Genomic DNA, 23,817 nt, shown 5'->3' with positions numbered 1-23,817 from the left:
GGCATAGAACAGACGAACGAGGTGGTGCTGGGTGCTGCTGCCGGTACTGATGAAGTTAAGATATTTAATTTTCTCACGAACTTCTTCCGTCGGTGAGGAATTCCTCTAATAATCGGCAAAGGAATTCAATAATAAAATAATGACACCCTTTCGAGCAGGATGGGCGGCTAAGCGCATCCTTCCTGAGCGGTTTGTTCTTTCCGGCAGGGGCACGTAGAAAGCACGGAGCTTTATTGGACATAGCATGTGGTACGATTTATATGCACATAATATATCGTAAGGGCATGTAGTAGGGCCATGTATTTCTATAGTATAAAATACTAACTTGCCAATAGCACCTAGTACCCCATATTCCTTTGTAAACCCTTTCATAAGTGTGCGCCACTAGAGAATTGTATTACAGTGGAGCGCCGTTTATACGGACTTCTCGGGATTTGACGTCGCCCGGATATGCGAATAACACGGATAATGAGTCAAATGATATATTTTATCACCAATTCCTGATTAATGTTTGGAAAATTTTTGATAAAAATAACTCAGTTCTTAATACCTTTATGTTTTTCCAATGAGAATAGTTGAAATTTGCCATGAGTTATAGCGTTTTTTGTGACGAAAATGTGCTCTTATAACCGCTTTTTCAAATATCCTCCTCATAACGCAATGTCACCTTTGTATTGAACTGTCATTTCTCAACAACACGGATTAACGGATAGCCGGATAAAAGGACCCGTATAAACGGCGCTCCAATGTATTTTCGTGTTTTCATCATTCTCATAACATGCTGCTTTACTGCTTATCTAACTTCTTTTAGAACTGAAGTTTCTCCTTCTATCATTCGGTCACTTATGCTCACTCAGCCCCGACCAAGCTGCGTCCAAAAGTATCGTTCCATCAATAGGAATAGAACTACTCTCATCTCTGTAGGATTCGGGACGTCTTACCATAGTACACGTTAAAAAACTTCAGCTAAACGAAGTCAACAGATAAAACAACAAACCCAACATGGTTGGGGCAGGGGTTTGGTCTCATCCATTTCCTTCCAGTCCACGTGTTACGGAACATTAACATTTGCCTTATTGCAAAGTAATCGGCTGACGTGACAATATTTTAACAGCTCAGTCATTTCTGACCACTCACCGAGACACCAGCCAAGCAAGGCCGTGATGTGATAGTACCGCATACCACTTTCAAGTGGAATAAAGACTGCTTTTCAATCCAAAACAGCACGTATGAGCTTTGGATGGTGAGCTTTAACGACATCGTCATACGATTCACCCTTGCGATGCCCAAGGAGATAATTCATTTCTGTCCCACGCTGGAAGGGCGCTAAAAGGGCCCTTACCCTTCGCACATAACGCTGAAGTGTGTACGTTTGTACGTCTCCAGCAAGCTCCGAGGCGCCTAAAAGAGATCTCTTTAAAATGGCTTGCGACAACTCCACACGCGGTTCTATTGTTCTACCACAAACACGCACGAACAGCAATCAAACACAAAAATCAATAGCTTGTGAAGAATCGTACATCGATCCTAATGACATGAATTATTTAACGGCCTGAGGAGCGTAATCGGCGATACGATTGTAACCGATACCCGAGATCCGTTTTTGGAAGGCTATCGTCACCCGAGAAGGATCATTAATTCTTACCATTACCACAAGTGGTCGATTAATCAGAGCGGCCTGCCGAGGGAGCGGCTCGTTTCCGGGGGGATTTCGGGGAGCTCGAACATTTCGTCATGCGTTAATTGAATTAAATCGGTGTGATAAGCAACAATCGGATAACAGCAACAGAAATGCTCCCCTTAGACCGAGCTTGATAGTACTAAATAACAATTAACGACCATGAAAATGCAATCCGGAGCAACGTTAAACCACAGGACAGAGCGCCACACCAAGCCATTCCAGTGGTAGCAATGATTCGGGACAGCTTGTTCCGACGCTTGGTGAAGCGTTCGAAGCGCTTTGTCGTGAATCTACTGACCACCACCTCGGCCCACGGTATTGGACACGTTGTGCAGGAAGGGCTGCACTTCATCGAGCGTATAATATGGCTTTCCTGCATATTCATCGGTGTGTACGGTATGGTGGCACTGTCGCAGCGCATCTGGAACCGATTCCAAACTTCGCCGACCGTCATATCGATGGATCGCAATATGTACTTCTGGAACACGAGCTTTCCGAGTTTGACCATCTGTTCGCACCGGCGCATCGATGAGGACAAGCTGGCCGATTACATCCGGATGCGGGGCTTCGACGAGGACGATGCAGAGCAGTTCCGGGAGTTTATCGTGCTGCTTGCCAACGTAACGTACACCACGTTTCTCGATCTCCCGATGTACAAAACGTTCGGCATTGCGGGCTACGAGTACATGGAGCTGCTGTACAACTTGTCCTGGAGCTTTCAGCCCCAGGTCAACAGCGGCACGGCTAGTGTGCTGTCCGTGCAGCCCACCATTACCGAGCTGGGGCTGTGTTTGGCAGTGAACTCGCGCATTGCCGTGTACAATTCGTACGAGTATTGGCAATCACGGCGTTGGGAGCGCGTCCACGAGCCGGCCCCGCTGGTGGTGCATCCACTGGACGGGGAGGTGTACGGGCAGCTGATCAAGCTCGAAAGTTCCTACGAAGTGTTCTTCCACGGATCGATGGAGGTGGCCGAAATCTCCAAACGGCAGTACTCTTTCCAGGAGTCTTACTATACGACGGTGGAGCTGCTGGCGCTAGAAATACTTACCTCCAGCAACGCCCGCGAACTATCCATCTCCCAGCGGCAGTGTCGGTTTACGCACGAGGACGAAATGCTCCTGTTCAGTCCGGTTTACAGCTACAATTTGTGCCGCATCGAGTGCCGGATGAAGTTCGCTTTCAAACTGTGCGGCTGTGTGCCCCATTTCTATCGACCGGTCGGTAAGGGCAACTTCCGTTACCGTATCTGTGACTTTGAAGGTTTACGATGCCTAGGACAGCGGGCAGGTAAGGGCACACGTGGTGATTATTTACACCTTCGGTTTATGAGTTGTTCATTCTTTAATTAAAGTAAGGTTTCAACGAACTGTCCTGGCTACAAATCTCTCGATATCGATTCTGAAACGAATTTGTTGCCAATACCAGTTCCTCAAGCTGCACCAGTGCTGTATTACATCGCGAATCTTAATATTCGTATAAATAATCATTTTTGCGAATCTTTATCGAATGGTAACTGAAGTGATGAGTAACCCAGAGTGTATCCATTCCGACTTTGGCACTAAAAAACTGATTCTGACTCTGGATCAGTTTTGACTCCTCAATCCCGAACGAGTCCGTCCGTCAAATCTGGTGAGTCCGGGAGAGTTCGGTCGAGTTTGGGCAAGTCCGATCGTGTACGGATCCGATTTTTTTATATTCCACTTCAAATCAGTTTGGAATCGGATCGATCTAACTCAGTAAAAAGGCAATTTACCCATTGCTACTGCTAACGATCTTATACCGGTCCAAGTACCGCAGTGATTTCACTAAATCAGGGAGAAATACACCAAAGAAATTAAGCTTAGGAATAGAAATTTCGTAAAAGTTGTTAATACCTGTTTCTAAAAATGTCAAAAATGATTGTAGAGAAGTTGAAGAAATTATGAACATGCTATTTTCAATTCTTGAGTAATAAAATAACATTTGGAAATAAACTTTTGGTAAAATTTCCGAAAGTATCATAACAGTACATGAACATAAACAGTAGAGAAAATAAATGTTTCCTCTACTATATTAAATAGATTTAAAAAAACTCAAATAATGATTACTTCTTGTTGTTTTTTTATAGTTAACTACTTTTACTTTGGTCCTACATAATTTCTTACTAGGATTTTAAACGTTACTATCAGAAGTCATCCCGAAATATGTTTTTTTTCAAAAAGTTTAAAATTTTGAAAGGATATGGGATATAAAATAAATATAAAACCATGAAGACAGGAAAAACACTGTAGATCACTGCCATGTCCCTTTATGCTCATACGACCAAACTAATCTTTTATTATCACCGACGATAGGTAAAGGGGTGACTCATTTTATAAGAACAATAATATTAAAGACTTCTTCTTCTTTGGCTCAACAACCGATGTCGGTCAAGGCCTGCCTGTACCCACTTGTAGGCTTTGGCTTTCAGTGACTAATTGATTCACCCCCCATAGCAGGATAGTCAGTCCTACGTATGGCGGCGCGGTCTATTTGGGGATTGAACCCATGACGGGCATGTTGTTAAGTCGTACGAGTTGACGACTGTACTACGAGACCGGCTCGATTAAAGACTACCTTATGTGTTATCACAGAAATCTATACCATTCCTATTCCTCACCCTTATCATTTTAGAATAGATTTGTTTTTATCTTCGTAAACCTAAATTGTGAACGTTGTTTCCGCAAATCGTCCTCACATGTTTTGCATGGTTCGTTACTTACACGCATTAGAGAATTATTGTTGTTTAGCAATAGACAAACAATATATTAACAAAGGTGATGATGATAATCATTGCAGATGAGATGATAACGCTGCGCTCTAAAAAGAACCCAATTGATTGTAACTGTCTACCGAACTGTGATGATTCCAACTTCTTCATACAAGCATACGTTCGTATTTGTAGGGTTTCAGTTTTGCGCGATCGTTCCATCACTTGTTGTTCGTGTTGTTCTCGTTGCAGCGATCGCGTGAGTGGTTTCTTGGCGCCAATCTTCAGTGGGGTTTGACGGATTATCCCAAAATGCAGTTGAACAGGGACATTATATTCGGGTTGTCGGATGTATTCGGTAAGATGCTGCAACAATTTCACAATACATTTCAATCTGTTCTTCGATTCGATTCATTTTCAGTGTACATTGGTGGATTGGGAGGGTTCTTTCTCGGGTGCAGTTTGATCACATTTGCAGAGTTCGTGTTCTTTCTCACCTGGAGACTATTTAAATGATCTCCACGTGCTGTTAGTTAATGTTGTGCGCCCCGAGTTGTACATCATACATTTGAACAATCGTAGCAACCAGAGCACAATCTCTATAGAGAAGGTAAGATGGCCGATGCAAGATTCGAAGAAAGTATCCTCATCATAAGAGCAATTGTAGCGGAATGTTTACGAAAGCTTGAAATTCTCAGCTGGTGTGAGAAGAATGCACACTTGTATGACTCTACTCGCACGTATTCTATTGCTAAATTGCTACAGTACAGAAACAAAGGATTGCATTCGATAGTGATTGAGCTGTCCGAAAATCCGAAACATCTAGCATCCGAATCTTGTAGCTCATACGCTACTACCTCCCTTGGCAGTGTGATACCCCGCGACGATAGCGCTTCGGGAGAAGATCGAATCTACTACGATCGTTTTGAATATATGGACCGCTGTAAAAAAGTTCACAGTTTAGCGAAAAAATACGACGTTCTGAAATTTCAGTGCCACGAGCTAAACCATCAGCTTCACGTAAGAATCAAGCAGAACCAAGTTTGTTCGTGAGACAATTCCTCTCCGCTATCCTCCCTAGGTAGCATCGCAAATCGAAATAGCGAAACAGCGGTTCGTGGGGTTTTGGGAATCAGCACGTAAAGAGCAACTGAAGCAGTCCATTTTGCTAGACGTACAAAATCTACGCAAGAAACAAACGTTTATCGAGGGAGAACGGAGCAATGCACTACAAGCTGCCGGTATCATCGACCAGTACTACGATTGGAAGCTGGCCAGCATTGAAAGTGAGATTGAAAATTGGATGAACCGGTTCGATCGCGAAAAGGAGGAACAAGATGCCCGATTTCAGAAAGCGCGCGCTACGGAAAAGTACTGGAACGAGTTGTTGCAAATTCATGAACAACAAGTGCGGGATATAGGCCTTTTAGAAGTCGACTTGGAGCGTTGGGAGGAGGATGCAAAGTTTAAAGTGTTTTGTCACAGAATGGCCACTAAATTGCAAGCCTGGTGGCGAGGCGTGATGGTCAGAAAAGGCTTTGGCAGGTTTGGCACAGCTGGAAGAAACAGGGGAAAGAAAGGCAAGGGCAAAGACAAAAAAGCTAAAAAGACAAGGAAATAGAATTGCACGGCTGGGTCCAGAGCCACTATATGAAGCACACAAACCAAATTAAACGCATTGGAAATTAAATGTCATAAGTTAACGCGTAAGTCTTATATTTACATCGCTGTACAACACAATACTACAAATGTTATTTACAAAGTGGCTTTCAACCCATGACCGGATTGATTCCAGCTCGGTTCATTTCTGTTTAACCTGGCGTAACATTCGCAGCAAAAATTCAAACCTATTTCGTATCTGCTCACTAGTCCTAGATGGTATTTTCTGTTCGATCTGCTGAATGAACGTATCTACCGATGAGTATCCTTTTATTATATCCTGCAGAATAATTTTGTCTTCCTCTCGCGTCCAACTTGGCGCATCTATACTGTTGGCTTGCTTCTGTCCTTCTGGTTCCTGGCGCGTTTCAACATTAGTACTATTATTACTGACTTTAACACTACAACCACCAGCACTAGTATTTCCGCCACTACTACTACTACTACCACTACTACTGCTGCTGTTGGATATTACAGGCGCGGATTGTTTTGCTGGTTGTACTGTTGTTTCTGGCTTTTTCTTCACACTGCATGCTGGATCAGCTGGGCTAGTTCCGTCTAACTGTCGCTCTTCCTGAGAGCTTGTTTGTGGTGAGTCAACAAGCGATTTGAATTTCCGCGCCGTTGCCAAAGCCTTGGACTCTGGCGGTATCGTTATCGCCACTGTAGAAGCAGCAGCCGCCTTCTTTGACGTCGCTGATTCCTTATTACTCACCGGCGATGATTTCTCATCGCCCGGCGAGTTTCCTGTCTTACGTGGACTCGGCGAATTGAATCGTTTTTTCAACGGTAGCTTTGGTGTTAGCTTTTTGGAAGTGGTTCCTGGTTTATTGTCCTCCTCATTTGCATGAGCATTTGCAACGGAAGTTTCGGGTAAGGGTCGGACGTCCATTTCTTTACTATTCTCTACCAACAGATGAGCAACATCCGCATACGTGATACCTTTCGGGCAGTGTACCAACGGGTTCAGACGAATGGCATGTGCCATCAGCGTCGCATCATCACAGAGATTCTCGCCATTCGTTACTGTCTCTTCAGATGAAGGCTGGTCGGGGACAGCCACCTTCGTGAGAAAATTATTCGCAAGAAATGTCAATCGTGCTGGTTGAGCCCCTTGGAATATTCTTCCCTGTATGTAACGAATTGCATTGGAAGAACCAGGCACTTCTGACACTTCCGGAAGCGTTTCAATGTAGGACACATGTTCGTAAACCGATCCAGCATCGAAGCTATCATTTAGGGCGTGTTTTTTCAGCCCAATGTGTTCGTAGTCACATACGGGCGATTCGGGAGGACGTTCGCCGGGAAATAGTTGCAGGAACCATTCGGTAAGAAGCGTACTGCTCTTGAGCAGTGGTAATACTTTCGTTTTCACTTGTTCCATCGTAACGTCCGGTTCGTTGGACAGTTCGTTTAGGCAAGCATGTATCTTTTTGATCTGGGATGGCTGTTTGGCAAAGAACACATTTAGCTTCTCTAGAAAATCTCCCATGTTTGTCAGAATAAAGTGCTCGAAAAATTTCCCCACCTCGGCCGCCTGGCCCGGCAGCAGGAAGGTAAGAAACATGTCCACCAGCTGTGGAAAGCTTTCTCCCAGCAAGTCTTCGATTTGATAGTACAACACAGACACCCGGTTCTCCGACTCATCATAGTTCCTCAAAATCTGCTCAAAGCGCTGCAGCAGATCACCACGACCGGATGCAAGCAACGTTTCCTCCACCTTTTCGTAGTAGTTAAACGCATACGTAGCATCCTTGTCTTCCATGCTACGGTAATCCTCAAATTGGTGTGTAATGTATTCGGCGTTTATGACGAGACTGCCATCAGTACGATGGCTGCATGATAGTCGCAATAAACCTTGCTGTACCTGCCGGTAAGAACAATGTGGCAGAGGTTTGTATTGATATGCATCAAGGTTTTCACACATTTTTCGTAGTTCATCTAGAAATCGACAATACACTTCTAAAGTTTTGAAGTGAGCATACACACGGTACAGCGGGTGAGTTGCATCCGCAAGCAATGAACCTGTCAGCTCCTGTTTTACTTCGTTCTTCAGCACCCGCAGATATTTTTTCATGGCAGCGTACAGTGTCGCGACTGCTGCCGAGCGTGAAAGATTACCATGTTGGCCACTACCATTCTTAGCATTTTCACCCTCCAACAAAGACACACAATGTTTCGCAGGGAAAACAGACTCATCACTGATACTGGACACAGCGGTGCTTATGTCGGTATTTTCGCCATCACTTGGACCCTCCACAATCACAGGCACATCATTTTCTCGGACGCTATCCAAAAAGCTCACCACAAACTTATCGTAAGCAACACGGACAACCGCACCAACTTGCGCATCGGCCGCATCATTGTTCACTGGCTGACTTCTTTCCGTGTCACTGTTTTGTAACGGAATGCACTGATTCTGCGTTTGAATTGTTGTTTCCGATTCTCCTTCCGGAAGCAGCACACCTACGCTGAATGCACTATCCGGTCCGTTCGATGCGCCTCCCGGCGGTGGTATTTGAGGAGCTCCATTGTACACGATTGGTTGCGGCCCGCTCTTATTACACGGCAGTATATCAAGGAAAGCCTTTGGATGAAAGATTCAAGCAAAAATGTAAGCCAATCGAACGACAAAACATACAAAATGTAGTACTTTAAAAGGACAGGCACAAAGCACAAGCCAACTAGTTTACGGCATTTTTGCTTTGTTGTGACGTTTCGACAAGGTCGAAATTACTGGGATTAGGCGAGGGAATTTACCGCCGCAACTTTCCGCACATCATGCTTGCGTGTGATCAATTGGAGACAAAAAGTAAAAAAAAGCCAATCTATGGCAAATAATTACCAAACAAAAGATGCTAGCAAACTTAATAACACAACGACACAAAACACCAAAAATGTATTGACATAAACCGAAATTGTCAAACAATTTACACGATGCCACCTTGCGGACAAATTTCCAAGCTTGGGGTAGAAATATTATTTCGGTTTAGTTTTTTGAATTACATGTTCAATAAGTACCTACGAGATTTTTGCACACTTTCACTTACCTTTCTCTGAACATGTATATACCGTTCCCAATTATAATGGAGCGTGTCCTTGTGGTACTGTGAAAGTGGAATAACATTATTTGCGTCAAACACCTCCAGCTCATGCTGATACGGAGGCGCATAACCGTTGAGAAGGAAAAACTGTTGAAGTAGAAAATAAAGCAAAATGAAGATAACATCTTGCAATATTGCACCGCATCGAACAAATGATAAATGGCAAAGAAAGCAAATAACTTACCGATATAGGATTGGACGGTTTACCCGGATCTGATTTTCGTTTATATACTAAGTTTTTCAAACGAGCCGTGCTGAACATACCGTGAACATAGTGTTTAGCAACATATTCACAAACTGTTCCTAGTGGGACCTTCTGCAGTGCATTTTTCGATTTTAAATATTTACTATTTTTCTCAAGCGCTTCTTGTGCTCGCTCTAACCATGTTGCAATCAAGCTGAAATGAGAGTAGTTATTAAAATTAATTAATGCTTGTGACAATACCACGAACCACTAGCAAAGGAAGAATTCAACGTACTGTTTTTCACAGTTGTATGCGCCGCTTGCTTGCAAGGAAAGGCAAGTGCGGAAAGCTTTGTACGGTATCAGGGACGGATATATGAAGGCCCTGCAATTTATGATCTTTTCTCTAACCATCCAATGAAAATCACTGTGATAAATTCGACGTATCTTTCGCTCCTTTTCCTCTCTATCTAATTCATCTTTCCAGAATTTCAGCAGCGACTTTGTGTTGTCATCGTCCACGGCTAACTGATTCTCCCAACTTTGACAACAATCTAATGCCAATGGCAAATTCCACGGAACAATGTTTGGCTTCGCTCTTCCAATCTGCGCTAGTTCTGTAAGCATCGTTTTAAACTTGGGTGCCATCTGCCACATCGTGGGATGACCATATGTTTGCAGAAAATGCTGCGCGGTCAGCTGAACGTGCATTCGTAGCTGCTGGTGCAGTAATTTAAATTGATAATCATTCATTCCTGGTTCCGTTTCCGATACGTTCACTTCGACTGGCACGGTTGTAGAGCTAAGGCGATACCTCTTTGGCGACAACTCATCCCCCGAAGTTTCCTCTAGGCTATTATATTTCAATAGAAACTTCGGTTGTGTCGTACAGTTCTGCAGAACGGTGTAATTATAGGAATCGTTTTGACTATTTGTTTCATTTGAGATCGTTGAAAATATTGCCGTCGACTGTAAAGAAGCTGCTCCGTTAATGTCACTATCATCCGCACTACTGGATATCGATGGCATATCGTTATGAGTTGGAAATTGTACGCATTCAGTAGCGTACATAGTTGGGTTATATCCAGAACCAGAGCCAGGAGTATCCAACTGTTCCGTAGTTTGAACAAACTCATTGACCGATGGTTTCGGTGGTAACACAGCCGTCGACGACAACTGTTCTGGCATGGTTGAAACATTACTTTCAGCAATGGTTGACTGTATCGTATCATCGATACAATTACTTTCTTCTGCTGGAACAGGCGTACTTAACAAAGCATCTCGATCATTCATTTGAGAATTTAAAGATTCGTTGATAGTTTTAGTCAAAGTTTCTTCTAACAGAGATTGATCGTCCGTCGCACCCATTTCCATTAACTCTTGAACCAACTCATTCAGTTCCTTTTTGGAAACTTTCAATGTTTTCATTTCCTCGGGATCCACTACAAACAAAATTAAATTTAAAAAGTTATCCACACTCAGAGTAATTTTTAGTATTTGCAATGCATACATGGTATTCCTTCGGCCGCAACATACTCTGGATCGTTATCATCATCATCTTCCAAATTATTCGCTGCAGTGTCAATGACAGGAAAAAAATATTATGAAAAGGTTCTACAAACATTGCTTCAATTAACTCACGTAATGGCTTGGTGAACTCCTCCAAAAAATCCTTCCAAGCTTGATCCATTTCCCCGTCATATTCATACATATCCTTCGTAATATCCGGTGGTATAAATGTAGATTCCAGTGTTTCAATTGCAGTCGTTGTTAAGCATAACTTGGACCGAGTTCGTAATGCAATATTTTCTTGCTCCTGCTCCTGCTCAGATTGCGAGCATTGGCTATCGTTTCGAGGTTTTGGAATCTTAAACAGACCATCTTTAGTATACCGAACGTACGGTTCATTATCCGGATCAACAACAGAAGCCACTGATGCTGGCGTTCTGGGTTGCGAATCGACATCCGACACAGTGGTATTTGGATCATCATCGGAGACAATTTCGTCCTCTGTTGGCTTATACTCCTCATCGTCATCGTCTGAATTTAACTCTTCGCGGATCAAAGCCGCCACCTCATCATCAGGGATTGGTTCGTTGAGCGAAGCAATCGGCAAAGGTATTTGCTTCAGCTGCTTTGCCTTTAAGCGTGTCAGTTTGGGCTCAGGTTGCACTTTCTCATCATCATCATCATCATCATCATCATCATCGTCATCTTCATGACTCACAGATTTTGATGCTTTACTGACATCTTCTTTTAATTTCTGAGTATCCTCTTCCTCCTTCAGCAAAACCATAGCGAACACATGATCGTTAGCAACAATGTTCTGCAAAATTTAAAGTGTTCATTTTCTGTCGCTAGCAAGTCACAAAACCTTACCTTTAACAGCTTTTTGACACACATCGAAGTAAGATTATTTTTAACTGCTGCAGTTTGTATTGATTCTTCAAAGTTTTTGTCAAACAGTTCTTTATCCTCTTCGGACAACGAAATTCTTCGCCTGAAATGGGTTTACATTTGTTTTGTAAATGCCACTACATCTACAATGATTTAAACACATTTACCTTTTTCTTCGTAGCTGTCGTTTGTTTGCGGTGCCTTGTAACGAGGCCGGTGCCAAGGGTGTGGATTGTTTGGCAGAATTGATGCCGTCCACGAAATCAGCCAAGTGCCTGCTTGATGCATTTTCAGGCGATGAGGTAGATGCCGCAATGGAACTTTCATTTTCCATAGTTTTATTGTTTTTAAGCTTTTCACATGTTTTAGATTTAGGTCGTCTAAGAATTTTTTCCGGCGTCATTTTTTAAGGCACACCACAGCTTCAAGACCGATTGCAATCAACGTATTTTTGATTCTGTTCTAGCATTGCACAGTTTGCTCAGGCATACGGATAAGCCCGCTTTGTTTACACCGCTTGTTGTTTGTATGGATTTTGTGACAAATCTCGTGACAGCCAAAATGACCAGGCTGGACCAAAGCACATTGACGTTTATCGTAGCTTTTCTGTAGTCACCGTGATCACATTAAAATCACGAAAACTATTGAAATTTATCGAGATTCCTTAATAAGTAAAGTAATTTATCATTAAATTTAAATGAAAGTAATTATTTTTCAAAAACAAAGTTGTAATTAGCTTTCCGATAACTTTTCAATATTATCCGGTCGTTCACGTACATTGGCCAACTGTCAATCGCATCATATCGTACTCCGTCGAAGTAAACAATGCAAAAAATGTTTACCTCACACAGACTGCCTATCGATTTTTCATCGGCGCAGTGAAATAAGTTGCATTGTGCATCATGCTCTAGAATTCAAGCCAAGCGTCGCAAAATATACAAAACGAAATGGAGGAGTTGTCGGGAGTTATGATCGTGTTGATTATAGGTGGTGGCGTTTTAGGAGTTACAATGTGTTTCATTTTTGCAAAGCGCCAGATCGTCCGATTTACGCTCAGACAAAGACGTGGGCCCCACGTCGCTGTTGGACATGATACTAAAAAGGTAAGTTTAGTAAACCGAAGGCTATGGAGCGCATTCAGACTGTAACTATGTTTCCATTTGTTGTTGCAGTCCATCAAAAAGGAAATTGAGCGTAGAATTGACTGTATACAAAAAATTTACTACGAACCAAAACTCATTTGGGATGATAAGCAGCAAGACGATGAAAAATACATTTTGAAACCTGATACCACATTACCGCCGTACTACTGGCGCATGAAGGCAGTGGATGATGTGAAAGAGCTGGAAAGGGAAATCGCCAAACAGGACGGGGCTACCAGGCATCCTAGAGATAGCATGAGGGCGTTTCTTCTGACTACACTTGCGGCTCCTCTGAATGGATCCGGTCAACGACTGATTCATCAGTTCTGTGATATGTGAGTTACGCTAGGCTAACTCAAGTGTCGACACTAACTAGCCTAATGTCGTTGCAGGTATGACCATGCTCGGCATGATCCAAACGAATTTGGCGAGGAGGAGTATCAATCATACCAACGCTTGCTCAAGAAACTGTCCGAAGCGTAAGATATGCATAATAATGTAATGTTTCACTGAACATTTTTCCAATGTTCTTTTTATTTGTTTTGTTTTTTCTCAGTACAAAAATGTTGAAATCTTACTCAAGCAGTCGAAAATCTTCGCCAAATCGAACGCCGGTGAAAAAACACTCCAAAATGCAATCACTGCTCGATCCTGCCAGATTACGTCCTCCGCCAGTAGCACTGACACCTGGAAACGCAGGTGACACGATAATTTCAAACACCCGCATGAACCTATCACTGGCGGTGCAACTACAACAACAGCAAGAGCAACAATTTCAGCAGCCCGATCTTGAGGAAAACGAAATTCTCAGCATTTCCCAGTACCACGGCGAAACAGGTTAGCAAAAAATTAGTTTACATATCGTAGTATCAAACAGTAGTTGTCGATTTTATTGTTTACATGTGTGTATCTACTTTTCCTTCAGGCCGTCATTCTTTTTCTTTGTCAGACCGTTAAGTTTCTATTTTCGCATTGATTAATCGTGTAACCATGTAAGGCTTTAAAGCAACCTTTTAATTTTGTTCGTAAGCACTGACCAGACACATTTACACAATTATCTCTAACTTTCTGCTTTCTTCTTCTCTTACTGCCTCTGCGCTTTTCTTCTTTCTCTTTCAATTTGCCCTTTATGTGTGATGATTTCTCTAAAGAAACGTTTACTATACGCAGGTCTTTCAAAAATTGAAATGGTATAAACATCGTATAGTCTTGTGCTCGACAAGAAAGTACAAGGAGATGGGCTCTCCAAAGCTAGTTTAAATAAAATCGCACGAGAAATGTGTGGCTATTGATGATGATGATGATGATGAACATATTTTATCGACAAAGGAAAAGATTGAGAAACGTCGGCGTCTATTTATTATTTATTTTATTTCACATTTTTCCGCAAAGTATCTAAACGTTTGCAATGTAATGTATTTGCAATGTAAGCTGCATATTTTAGTCCAGAAAGTTGATGTACAAAAGTTATATGATTAAGCGCGGTAAAATATTTTGTACGGAATTATGGTGTAATTTACGTTCGTCTCGAAGATTAACTGAAAAATCTTGGAATTACAATATCCAAGTGTTTGGTATTAAGATCTTTCAGCCATCTTATTGGGTTTTAGATTTGTGTCCTGCTTTGTTCAAGCTTTTCAACCGTTCAAGGCGCTGAAGCACAGTTGGATGGGAATGATTCCATGCCGAGTACATCCAATCGTACACCGGAAACCCAAGGTTGTCCAGTTGCAGTTTGATAAGCGCATTACCCAATTCGTCAGCATATCCAAGCTCTTGGGCAAAACCATCTGCTTGATATTCGAATCTTCTGGACATGATGGTCATGGCGAGCGAGATCATTGTATTATAGGGGGCTAGGACATACATCACAATTACCATGAATCCTATCAGTATGGGTTTTTCGCCGGCAGGTAATCCGACTGCTTCATACAGCGGACCATAAGTGAACAGTTTTGAAAACGCGAGGAAAATCAGGAACATCTGCAGCTGCATAATCACAATATTTTTGGCAACGTGTCCCAGCTTCCAGTGGCCCAGTTCATGTGCCAGTACAGCTAATACTTCCTCATTCTTGCAACCCTTGCCCTTGTCGCTCTCGGAAAGCGAAGGGTCGTCTGCAGGCAATCCTTTGTTGACCAGGAGCGTATCAAAGAGTACGATACGTTTCACTCCAAACAATCCGGTAAAGTAAGCGTTACTATGCGCAGAACGCTTTGAACCTTCGACGACAAAAAGTTGGCCCAAAGGAAATTTCACACTGCTTGCCAGATCGTGAATGCTCTTTTTAAGCTCTCCGTCTTCCAGGGGACGGAACTTGTCAAATATTGGGGCAATGTACACCGGATAGATGGTAATGAGTACTAGCGATACGACCGCCACAAACGCCCATAACCAAATGAAGAAGTACTGTCCTCCGATTTGAACAATGTATATAAAAGCAGCGGCCACGGGAATGGTCAGTGCTTGGGCAACAACGAAAGATTTAATTTGATCTTTCACGAAGAATCCGGCTGTTTGTTTGTTGAAGCCGTGCTTTTCCTCAAGCACGAAGGTACCATAAATTTTGAACGGCATTTCCTTAAATATGCCAATAATGTTAAGTATCAGGGCAAAAAGGCATCCCACCTGAATCTCACTTTTTGGATTTAGCCCTATATTTTCGGCTATTTCAATTGATCGAGCCCATACCATGGCCATGAAACCAAAGTATAGCTCTAGCTGTAGTATGACGATATCGCATACAATCATTTTGAACATTCCGTAGTGAGCCTTATCCAATCCGTAGACACGAGCCTTTTCGAATGTATCGCTATTCATCACATGTTGAAGCTCTCTCGGGACGGTCTTACATTGTTTATAAACACTTATCTGAAACGAAATGCATCATCATAATAAATTTAAATGCAAGGCCATATTTAACTACCGAACACGTTGCGCGCTACGCTGATTTCGTTTTGTTTTTCGTTTAGCTGACACGTTTGACCTTTTGTCTAGATATTATATGTAGCAACTATGATGGTTCCTTTAATTTACTAGCCAATATTTACGTCTCAGAAGTTGGACAAAGTTGCTACCCTTTAAAGAAGATTCACCGAGGGGATTAAATAATTTTGACCAAAATAAGGCTAAAATATGCAACTCAGCTGACTTGGGATATTTCCGGGAACACGATTAAGCATCTGTCGACCGAAGGCTGATTCGGAATGAAAGTTTCCCAAACAATAATCCTTGATTCTGTTCGACCAAATCGACACCGGGAAGATGGTAAAGGGTAATAATGGTCAACGAGATCAACGTAGACGCTGAACGTGGTTATCACTGTATCCTACCTGGCGCCTCGTCAAATACATCTCCAGGATCGTTTCCATAAACAAGAAAATCATCATGGAATACAAGGTAGTCTCCGAAGGATCCCACATGTTGAAGTTCGATGTATCAAACTGCAATGCAAACACATTTTAAAACATGCAATTTTACCTTTTTTACAGCAGTTTTTATACCTTTTTATACACAGAAAGCGTTTCCAGGCTCTGGCGTAAATTGTAAAACGCCGGATTGTTCTGATGAATAATCAACGTTTTGTCCAAAGTGGGTTTATTATACAGGTGGGCTTATCCCGAACAAATTGACAGCCGTACTGTAGAAAAATGAAAACGAAATGACAGGAGGGGATTCGATCATTTGTTGATGTATGCGTGTGAATTCCAATGGCTATTTTGGATGATGTGTCGTAGTGTGGGTGAAAAACTACGTATCACAATCGAATCCCCTCCTGTCATTCGTTCGTCCAATATGGCCTTCCCGCCAAACCTATAAGCCCACCTAGTCCCTACACCCACTTTGGTTTTGTCACCCAAACACCACTTGACAGTAGTTGTCATTCTAGGGAAACCAAGGTTCATATATAAGAGAATCATTTTTTTAACAAAACCTACACTTTCCAGTTTTTTACGATTCGAATGTACGAATATTTGTTTTTGTTTTTAATTTATTAATTTTATTCATACGTAAGCAGTTGCATTCACTATGGTATTCATCTTAATTAAGCATAAATACGGACATTCATTTCTGTGTCATCTCGATGTACGCACCTTGGGAATGCAGAGAAATCGATAGCGAACATCTGAACCATGTCAAACCCCTCAAAACCCCATCAAAAGTGAAGAAATAATCTTTTACAAAATATAAGCCGCATCTTACCTGTACATCAAACGAATCGCTGGAAATACATTCGTTGGTTTGATACCCACCGAAGATTGTAATTGAAGTACAATTAGTGTAATATATCCTGCTAAAGTTAATTAGAATAGATCGGTTTATTAAGTAATCAAGGGTAGGAAAGCATGGTGCTCATTAAAGAATATCGAATATGCATGCCACTGACCGTGGAGGAAGTGAGTAGAACTATCTGGCATTATTAACTCAATGTTGTGTATGAATAACATAATTACTACGGGGCTTTCTTCATTTAAGTATAAAATTGGTCAGCTCTATATGATAGCGCGCCACAGCCTCGAGCAATCGGATGATGGAGAAGGAGTGGAGGTGATTGAAAATAAGGAATGTTTTGATCCCGAACACGGCAAAGGGCAGTACACCGAGAAACGGATACACTTGTCCAGGTACGGTACCGCCGGTTTCGATTGTATGCAACATGTTTATTCGTTTATGTATGTTTTAAACTAGCCGTCTCCCATACTGGCTGCAGGCTGTTTGCCCTAAGGTATTTTATGTTATTGAGAAGGGCTGGAACTACTATCCGTACACGGTGACAGGTAAGAAGAGTTTGAATTCAGCAATAATCAATAATAATTGTTTTTTCTTTTTTTCTTTCTTTTTCTAGAATATACAGTAAGTAACTCTTGAATTCCACAAATATGCATTGTGAATCTAACTCATTTGTTTCATTAGTGCTCGTTTATACCAAAATTACATATTCGTATCCTGACGCGGTTTGAAGACAATGCTGGCACTTCGGAAAACGTATGTTAAACATAGCCGAAGCTCTCTCTGTTCCATTCGATTAATATTTTTCCACTACCTTCTAGTGCTTGAATCTGCCAGAAGAAACTTTGGCAAATCGGATAGTTGATCATGTAGACATTGCGTTTGAAGAGCCATCTGAAAAGCACTACAAAAAAGAGGAGGATCCCAAATTCTTCAAATCCCGCATCACCGGACGCGGACCGCTCGTAGAGGGCTGGCGTCAAACTGATGAGCCCATGATGTGTTCCTACAAATTGGTGGAAGCTTCCTTCGAAGTTTGGGGACTCCAGACAAGGGTTGAGGACTTCATTCAAAAGGTATTTAAAGTTGTCACGATGTTTTCCTTAATATGAGTGCAATTAACATTTTCATCATATACACATTTTCCATCAAGTGTATCCGGGACGTACTTCTACTGGGGCACAGACAAGCGTTCGCTTGGATCGATGAGTGGCATGGAATGAGCATTGACGACGTACGCATGTATGAGAAAGATAAACAGACGGAAGCGAATGATAAGCTGCGACAATCGTTACCTCCTGCACTGGCAACTGATAAGGCCCAGGAGACCACTTAGCTCATCACCACGAATTAAGCTAACGTAGATTCTTTTAGATGGTGCATGGACTCTTCGTCCATTGCCGTTTCTCGCCCAGTCTAGGCAAAGTAACTTAGAAAACAAAAAACGGAACTAGTGTCTGCGGTTGGTAGTTGAATGATACATCTTGGATCGATATTTTCCTTCGATAGCTCAACAATCCTCGCTCAGCCGACTAATCAGGAGACGACCAAATAACTAGTTCAGCTAAGATCGTAAACTTTCCTACGATAGAATCTCCGGGACAAAGTGGTACAAATTATATCTATTCTCGAATAATGTCACTAGATTTTATTGCCCTAAAATCATCGATGTCCTATACGTGCACTAAGGTTGCAATCGAAATAGCTTTCTCAGTAGTCAAATACTTTAAATACGGACTGGGTTTCGTCAATCATCATCTAGAAGAGAATAAAAGCAGTTGGTAGTAAATAGTTAGTGAAGAACGCGTTCAATCTATCTGTTGCATAGTCTAGCTGAATGAGAATAAACACCTGTTCCGGGCTCTTGCAGTCTTCCTCGGCAAAGGGAAGCTTCGTGTCAATGCTTTCTTGTTGTGATGGATCCAATGTAAGCAATCCGGAAGGATGTGCGGATCTCAGAAAGTCAACTTGGTTTTGCAACTCCTGTTCAGCATTCGGTGGACAGCAGCGATAAATAATGGTAAATATAAATAGCGATGCAAAAAGTCGATTGCTTCAAATATTGTTTGCCATCACATACGACGTTACACGGAACCTCACCAATGTACGCTTTCTTATAATATTGAAACACACATAACAGAATGGTACCTGAAACATGATTATCGTTTAATATGCTACATTACCTGTTTGTTGTGACTAAAACTGTGCTGTGGTGGTCCTCGTTGGGCAATCAAATATGATATAGAACCGGTTTGTCATACAGCATCGATTCTTGGCCACCATTCTTGACCTGTTTACGTCAGTGCTGAACGTCTCATCTAAAACGAAGACGACACCAAAAGTAAATGATGATCTAATACTTTCTAATGCTAAGTAAATTACACCACAAATAACTTACATTCATAGATAATGCTTTATATAACCATTAGATTGCTAATTTGCACAACAATACTTGCCAACGCGCCAATTCTCAGATATGCAGTATGGTAAATCAGCCGATGATACAGAAATCAGCCTCGAAGGGTGTTGAAATGTAGTTCAACGCGGTCGGCCGATACGTGAAAAATGAAAATAGAATTGATGCACACCGCTACTGACGAGGTACGCGATTTCAAATGCATGCGTTTATAGTATCGAGTTCGGCGAACATTATTATTAAAAATAATATTTTAAACCATTTATAAGAAAAACGAACCATATCTCAAATAACTTAATAGATTAGTTTTATTCCGCATGTATCGTTAGCATTGAGGAACAATTATTTACGGCTGATTGTGTGTAAATTGAGCTAACGGAGCTGTAAATTCCACATATCTACCGTACGGACTATGCGGCATGTAACAACCTTGTGCGTCAATTTGTGGCATGTTGTTTGTTTGTTTAATTGCTGCCACTCAAGCATCGCTTCTGGCTTCGGTAAAAAGTGTACATTATATTTCGTTGTTTATGTTGAATGAAAGTACCTGCGCTGTAAACCAATAATACACTGCATCAGATATTTATCCATCGCAATACGCAACAAGTGAATAAGCGCAAGTATTATTGCATCAACGCGTACGAAAGCTGATGTTTTAGGCACGTCTCCGAATCAGCGAGTGTTAATTGCTAATTGCCCGTAGTAATTAGATTAAACTCACGGCTACTCATTGCCAAGACACACCCACAATTCGATTCAAAACATGGCAACGCTAGACGACAAGCTGTTGGGTGAAAAGATACACAACTATTGCAGCAGCAGCGAAGATGAGGCCGGAGACGATGAATGTGATTCGAGCGAGGCTTCCGGTACGGGGAAGGGCTCCGGTAAGCAGGGCACATCATCGAAATCCGGATTTCGTCGGGAAGCCGATATTGAGCCCAGCTCGTTGTCGCAGAACAAGACTCACTGGACAGGTACGGCGGGCAATACTGGTCCGAAGGGTGTGATACAAGATTGGCAGAGGTTCAAACAATTAGAGGCCGAACGGCGAGAGCAGGATGAAATGGAAAAGGTGCGCTTGCTTAAGAAACTCAGCATTACCGCACGCACCAAGGAAGAGGACAAGGCGGCCGAAGCGATGAACGAGCTGGACGCTGAGTTCCAGGAGCTAATGGATGAGGATTTTCTGCTTGAGTATCAGCGGAAGCGGATGGCCGAGATGCTTGCGATGATGGACAAAAAGGGTTGCTTCGGGGAACTGATCCACCTGAAGGATGGTGGCGAATTCTTACAGGCCGTCGATAAGGAAGATAAAAACGCGACCGTTGTCATACATATCTACCGTGAAAAGTATGATCCATGCATCAAGATGAATGAAGCCCTGAGCAAACTAGCGAAGGAGTACACGAACGTAAAGTTCTGTAAATTCATTAGCAGCGATGCTGGGTTGAGCAATTTGTTCAAAACATCCGGCGTTCCTGCACTGCTGATTTACAAAGGAGGACAGATGATCGGTAACTTTGTAAAGCTGGTCGACGATCTGAGCGATGAGTTTGATTTTGCCGACGTTGAGAGCTTTCTGGTGGAGAATGGAATCATCAATGACAAATCCTGCAAACCGACCATCTTTGAGCAAAAGTAGAACAAGGATCTCATTTTTACTTACAAGAACAAATTATATTTTATGAAAAAAATGAAAAGAAATGATTTTGCGCCACGCATTCACACATTATTCACCGGTCGTAAATCATAATCGGATAGCTGATACAATAGTGTTAAGCTTTATAAAACATAGTACTTTTTACGCTAATGGCTAGGCTAAACGATGGAAGCAATGCAAGCCTGACGCTGTTTAGTATTCTGAAACAGGGCTCGAACCATATGTTTGATTTCTTCCGCGCTGAAACACATTGTAAGGGGACCTTTGCCTTCCGCCCACAACTCCGTGATTTCTACCAGTGAGCCACACAATATTTGTCGCAGTTGCAGCAACTTTGTCCACTGTTTGACGAGCTGGTGAATCTCGCTAGGTTCCTGAAAGTAGAAGAACAATAAAATGTGAACATGACCACTGTCACCGTTTGACTCCGTCTCTTACCTTAAACAGGTTCGGTAACGTCTCTGTTATGATGTCAATAAGCAGCACCAATCCATTACCGATAGCGGTTGTAATGTCTTCGAGGTTTTGAATTCTTTTCATGATTTCTCTTAAAAACTGGTCCACCAATCCCGACAAGCTCTGTTTGTACACGGATTCGGGCAACACAGTTTGCCACACATTTTTCAGCAGCTCGAATTGACGAACACACTGCCGGACGGCTCGTTGCTGTTCGGTGCCAAGCTCTACCAAATGTATGGAAAGTTCTGTGCAACGAAAGAAATGGGAAACATAAGTATTACAGTACCAACTTCGTTCGTAGCATTGCACTGCTTCACTTACTAAATCCGTTCAATGCTTGCATCATTTGTGTGCGTTGGGTATTTAGCTGATGCTGGAATATATCTTCTCCGCAGGCCTTCAAAGCCTCCGAAATGGTTGCAAATGAGGAGTGATCCTTCAGTTTGTCGTCATTTTTCTGGAGCCAATAATTCAAGTACGTACAATCATTTCGGAACAGGGCCGACTGTTGAGGAATCTTGAAGAGCAACTTTTCATTTGCCATTGGTACGTCTACCATATAGCGTTCCAGAATGGTGGCTATCGTTTGAATGAACCGGTCCGCCGTTCCACCGTTAGCAAATGCTTCCGCAAGCACCTTGTCTAAAAATTTCTTCAGATCCACCACCGTACGCGTTACCATGCAGCTTGAGAGGCGGGCCGAAGTACTGCCGACGAACTGGTACTCGTGATCTTCGATTAGCACCATTTCATGGCTCTCATGTTTCATTATTTGTACAGCCGTGTCCAGCACATTGTCGCAAAGCTTTTTCTGGTGAATTGTTTCGATCGAATTGGCGTATTCCTCCAGTAAATCGTCATTTTCGCCATCTACAAAGTTGGTCGTTTTTAGGAACGCATTGAACTCGCATACGTCCTTCACCATGGAAGATTCCTTCATTCCTTCAATAGTGTCGGGGATGTCGCGATCCAGACATTGCTCCATCAGCAAGGAACACAGCCTCTTTTTCATCTGCCGGGCGAGCACCTTGAACAAACATTCGTCGTCCGACACAACGATGTTCATGTTGCTAAGATTGTAAAAGATTTGCATTACATTCGACAGAACGGTCTTGTAGCCGGGGCGTAGATCTTCTCCCACCGACAGCTGGTAGGAGAGTTGAATTAATACGCTTTGCTCATTCGATTTTTCATCACAAATCAGTGAAACAGGTTTCACAATAACCGGAGCAAAAACGTTTTCCAATAGGAATTGACAGACCGACTCGAAATTGTGTTCAGTTTTCAGCTGCGTTACTACCACCTGATACAGTAAGTTTTCATCCTTATGAATGCGTATCGTCACCGATTTGGTATTTTGGAAAGAACGTTGCTGCAACTGAACCAGCTTGTTGAAAGTGACATCCAGATCGTTAAGGAGCTTATCGTATTCCGTTTCATGGCGTAGAATCAGACCCTGGAAGAAATGTAGCTCTTCCAACACAGGATCGTCCAGCTCATCCAGCATTGTTTTGATCTTGGTCAGGATGTGGGCTGTCTTCTCGTATCCGTTTCCAGAAAGATTCAAGCTCTCAAACAGGTCGTGAATTGAAAGCAACTTGCGGGCAATCTTGTAGCCCCGTATACCCTCTTCGAGATCGCGTTGGTAGTTTCGCAGATCGTTCCAGGCTACATTGGACTTGTCCACCGTTAGTTGGCTGGTCGAAGCGATGAGTTCCTTTATATCCGTCTCTAGCGACTTCAGGTCATCCAACATATCGCGATTGATCGACAGGAAGTCTACGTAGTTGGAATTTACAATGTCTCGCACATGCTCCTGGTATTTGCTAATGCAAGACAACACTTCCGGCACGTTGAAGGTTACATTTTCTAGCTGAATTTGTTCCATTTTTTCCATTTTCTTGATTCACTTTACAAATTTGTTACTACGAATGCGTTGTGGCTTGTTGTTTTGATTTAACGTAAATCTTGTCAAATGCCAGGGAAGCGGTTGCGATTGTCAAAAAATAGCGGGATGGCATGCCAAGGTATCTCCAGCCTTCATAAGGTATCTCCAAAAGGTAAGTTTTATGTTGTGTTAACTCTGTAAACCGTTTTTTTCGCTCTATTTATGTGATAAAATAAGAATTTTTGTGAGAAGAGAAAATAAGA

The 23,817-nt window shown here is 42.3% G+C and overlaps 8 protein-coding genes and 1 long non-coding RNA gene across 14 annotated transcripts; 5 read left to right on the top strand and 4 right to left on the bottom strand.

Annotated features, from left to right (window-relative positions):
• The first annotated feature begins 1,679 nt into the window (after window positions 1-1,679).
• Window positions 1,680-4,928, top strand: LOC1274622 (uncharacterized). The gene is made up of 4 exons (XM_061648270.1): window positions 1,680-2,971; window positions 4,502-4,593; window positions 4,665-4,770; window positions 4,834-4,928. Exons 1-4 carry the CDS (start codon window positions 1,912-1,914, stop codon window positions 4,926-4,928), a joined length of 1,353 nt encoding a protein of 450 aa, XP_061504254.1. The 5' UTR covers window positions 1,680-1,911.
• On the top strand, window positions 4,854-6,100 carry LOC11175902 (dynein regulatory complex protein 9). The gene is made up of 2 exons (XM_003436779.2): window positions 4,854-5,432; window positions 5,494-6,100. Exons 1-2 carry the CDS (start codon window positions 5,028-5,030, stop codon window positions 6,031-6,033), a joined length of 945 nt encoding a protein of 314 aa, XP_003436827.2. The 5' UTR covers window positions 4,854-5,027; the 3' UTR covers window positions 6,034-6,100.
• LOC4577454 (uncharacterized) lies at window positions 6,098-12,300 on the bottom strand. Of its 2 annotated transcripts, XM_061648265.1 has the most exons (8): window positions 11,924-12,300; window positions 11,739-11,859; window positions 11,001-11,685; window positions 10,870-10,932; window positions 9,655-10,801; window positions 9,360-9,573; window positions 9,122-9,262; window positions 6,098-8,658 (listed from the first exon to the last, which is right to left on the bottom strand). In XM_061648265.1, exons 1-8 carry the CDS (start codon window positions 12,157-12,159, stop codon window positions 6,214-6,216), a joined length of 5,052 nt encoding a protein of 1,683 aa, XP_061504249.1. In that variant the 5' UTR covers window positions 12,160-12,300; the 3' UTR covers window positions 6,098-6,213. The 2 variants fall into 2 exon arrangements, with proteins under 2 accessions (XP_061504249.1, XP_001688459.3); XM_001688407.3 differs by lacking the exons at window positions 9,655-10,801; window positions 10,870-10,932; window positions 11,001-11,685; window positions 11,739-11,859 and having other exon boundaries at window positions 11,924-12,291.
• Window positions 12,301-12,358: 58 nt separating this feature from the next.
• On the top strand, window positions 12,359-14,196 carry LOC1274619 (protein C1orf43 homolog). 3 transcript variants are annotated; one of them, XM_313770.6, is made up of 5 exons: window positions 12,359-12,859; window positions 12,929-13,233; window positions 13,291-13,377; window positions 13,455-13,735; window positions 14,069-14,196. In XM_313770.6, the coding sequence occupies exons 1-5, from the start codon at window positions 12,704-12,706 to the stop codon at window positions 14,092-14,094; spliced, it is 855 nt and encodes a 284-aa protein (XP_313770.4). In that variant the 5' UTR covers window positions 12,359-12,703; the 3' UTR covers window positions 14,095-14,196. The 3 variants fall into 3 exon arrangements, with proteins under 3 accessions (XP_313770.4, XP_061504251.1, XP_061504252.1); XM_061648267.1 differs by having other exon boundaries at window positions 12,497-12,859; window positions 14,050-14,196; XM_061648268.1 differs by having other exon boundaries at window positions 12,500-12,859; window positions 13,824-14,196.
• Window positions 14,197-14,250: 54 nt separating this feature from the next.
• LOC1274618 (CAAX prenyl protease 1 homolog) lies at window positions 14,251-16,485 on the bottom strand. The gene is made up of 3 exons (XM_313769.5): window positions 16,402-16,485; window positions 16,231-16,341; window positions 14,251-15,769 (listed from the first exon to the last, which is right to left on the bottom strand). The coding sequence occupies exons 2-3, from the start codon at window positions 16,318-16,320 to the stop codon at window positions 14,495-14,497; spliced, it is 1,365 nt and encodes a 454-aa protein (XP_313769.5). The 5' UTR covers window positions 16,321-16,341; window positions 16,402-16,485; the 3' UTR covers window positions 14,251-14,494.
• Window positions 16,486-16,848: 363 nt separating this feature from the next.
• On the top strand, window positions 16,849-18,925 carry LOC3291020 (cytoplasmic phosphatidylinositol transfer protein 1). Its single transcript, XM_061648269.1, has 7 exons — window positions 16,849-17,295; window positions 17,375-17,523; window positions 17,588-17,676; window positions 17,745-17,752; window positions 17,813-17,884; window positions 17,950-18,204; window positions 18,282-18,925. Exons 1-7 carry the CDS (start codon window positions 17,245-17,247, stop codon window positions 18,462-18,464), a joined length of 807 nt encoding a protein of 268 aa, XP_061504253.1. The 5' UTR covers window positions 16,849-17,244; the 3' UTR covers window positions 18,465-18,925.
• On the bottom strand, window positions 17,780-19,707 carry LOC133391834 (uncharacterized). 3 transcript variants are annotated; one of them, XR_009765298.1, is made up of 4 exons: window positions 19,527-19,707; window positions 19,312-19,446; window positions 18,980-19,237; window positions 17,780-18,886 (listed from the first exon to the last, which is right to left on the bottom strand). It is a non-coding gene; the product is annotated as an uncharacterized LOC133391834 (long non-coding RNA). The 3 variants fall into 3 exon arrangements; XR_009765297.1 differs by having other exon boundaries at window positions 18,980-19,111; window positions 19,527-19,703; XR_009765296.1 differs by having other exon boundaries at window positions 18,980-19,446.
• A 263-nt stretch (window positions 19,708-19,970) lies between these two features.
• LOC1274615 (phosducin-like protein) lies at window positions 19,971-21,251 on the top strand. Its single transcript, XM_313766.6, has one exon. The coding sequence runs from the start codon at window positions 20,308-20,310 to the stop codon at window positions 21,187-21,189; it is 882 nt and encodes a 293-aa protein (XP_313766.4). The 5' UTR covers window positions 19,971-20,307; the 3' UTR covers window positions 21,190-21,251.
• Window positions 21,203-23,729, bottom strand: LOC1274614 (centromere/kinetochore protein zw10). The gene is made up of 3 exons (XM_313765.6): window positions 21,988-23,729; window positions 21,646-21,911; window positions 21,203-21,581 (listed from the first exon to the last, which is right to left on the bottom strand). The coding sequence occupies exons 1-3, from the start codon at window positions 23,561-23,563 to the stop codon at window positions 21,366-21,368; spliced, it is 2,058 nt and encodes a 685-aa protein (XP_313765.6). The 5' UTR covers window positions 23,564-23,729; the 3' UTR covers window positions 21,203-21,365.
• Between the last annotated feature and the right edge of the window lie 88 nt (window positions 23,730-23,817).

The sequence above is a fragment of the Anopheles gambiae genome, chromosome 2 (genome assembly GCF_943734735.2).
Source record: "Anopheles gambiae chromosome 2, idAnoGambNW_F1_1, whole genome shotgun sequence".
Lineage (NCBI taxonomy): Eukaryota > Metazoa > Arthropoda > Insecta > Diptera > Culicidae > Anopheles > Anopheles gambiae.
Note: the sequence above shows the minus strand (reverse complement) of the source record. Positions and strands in the feature narration are given on the sequence as shown.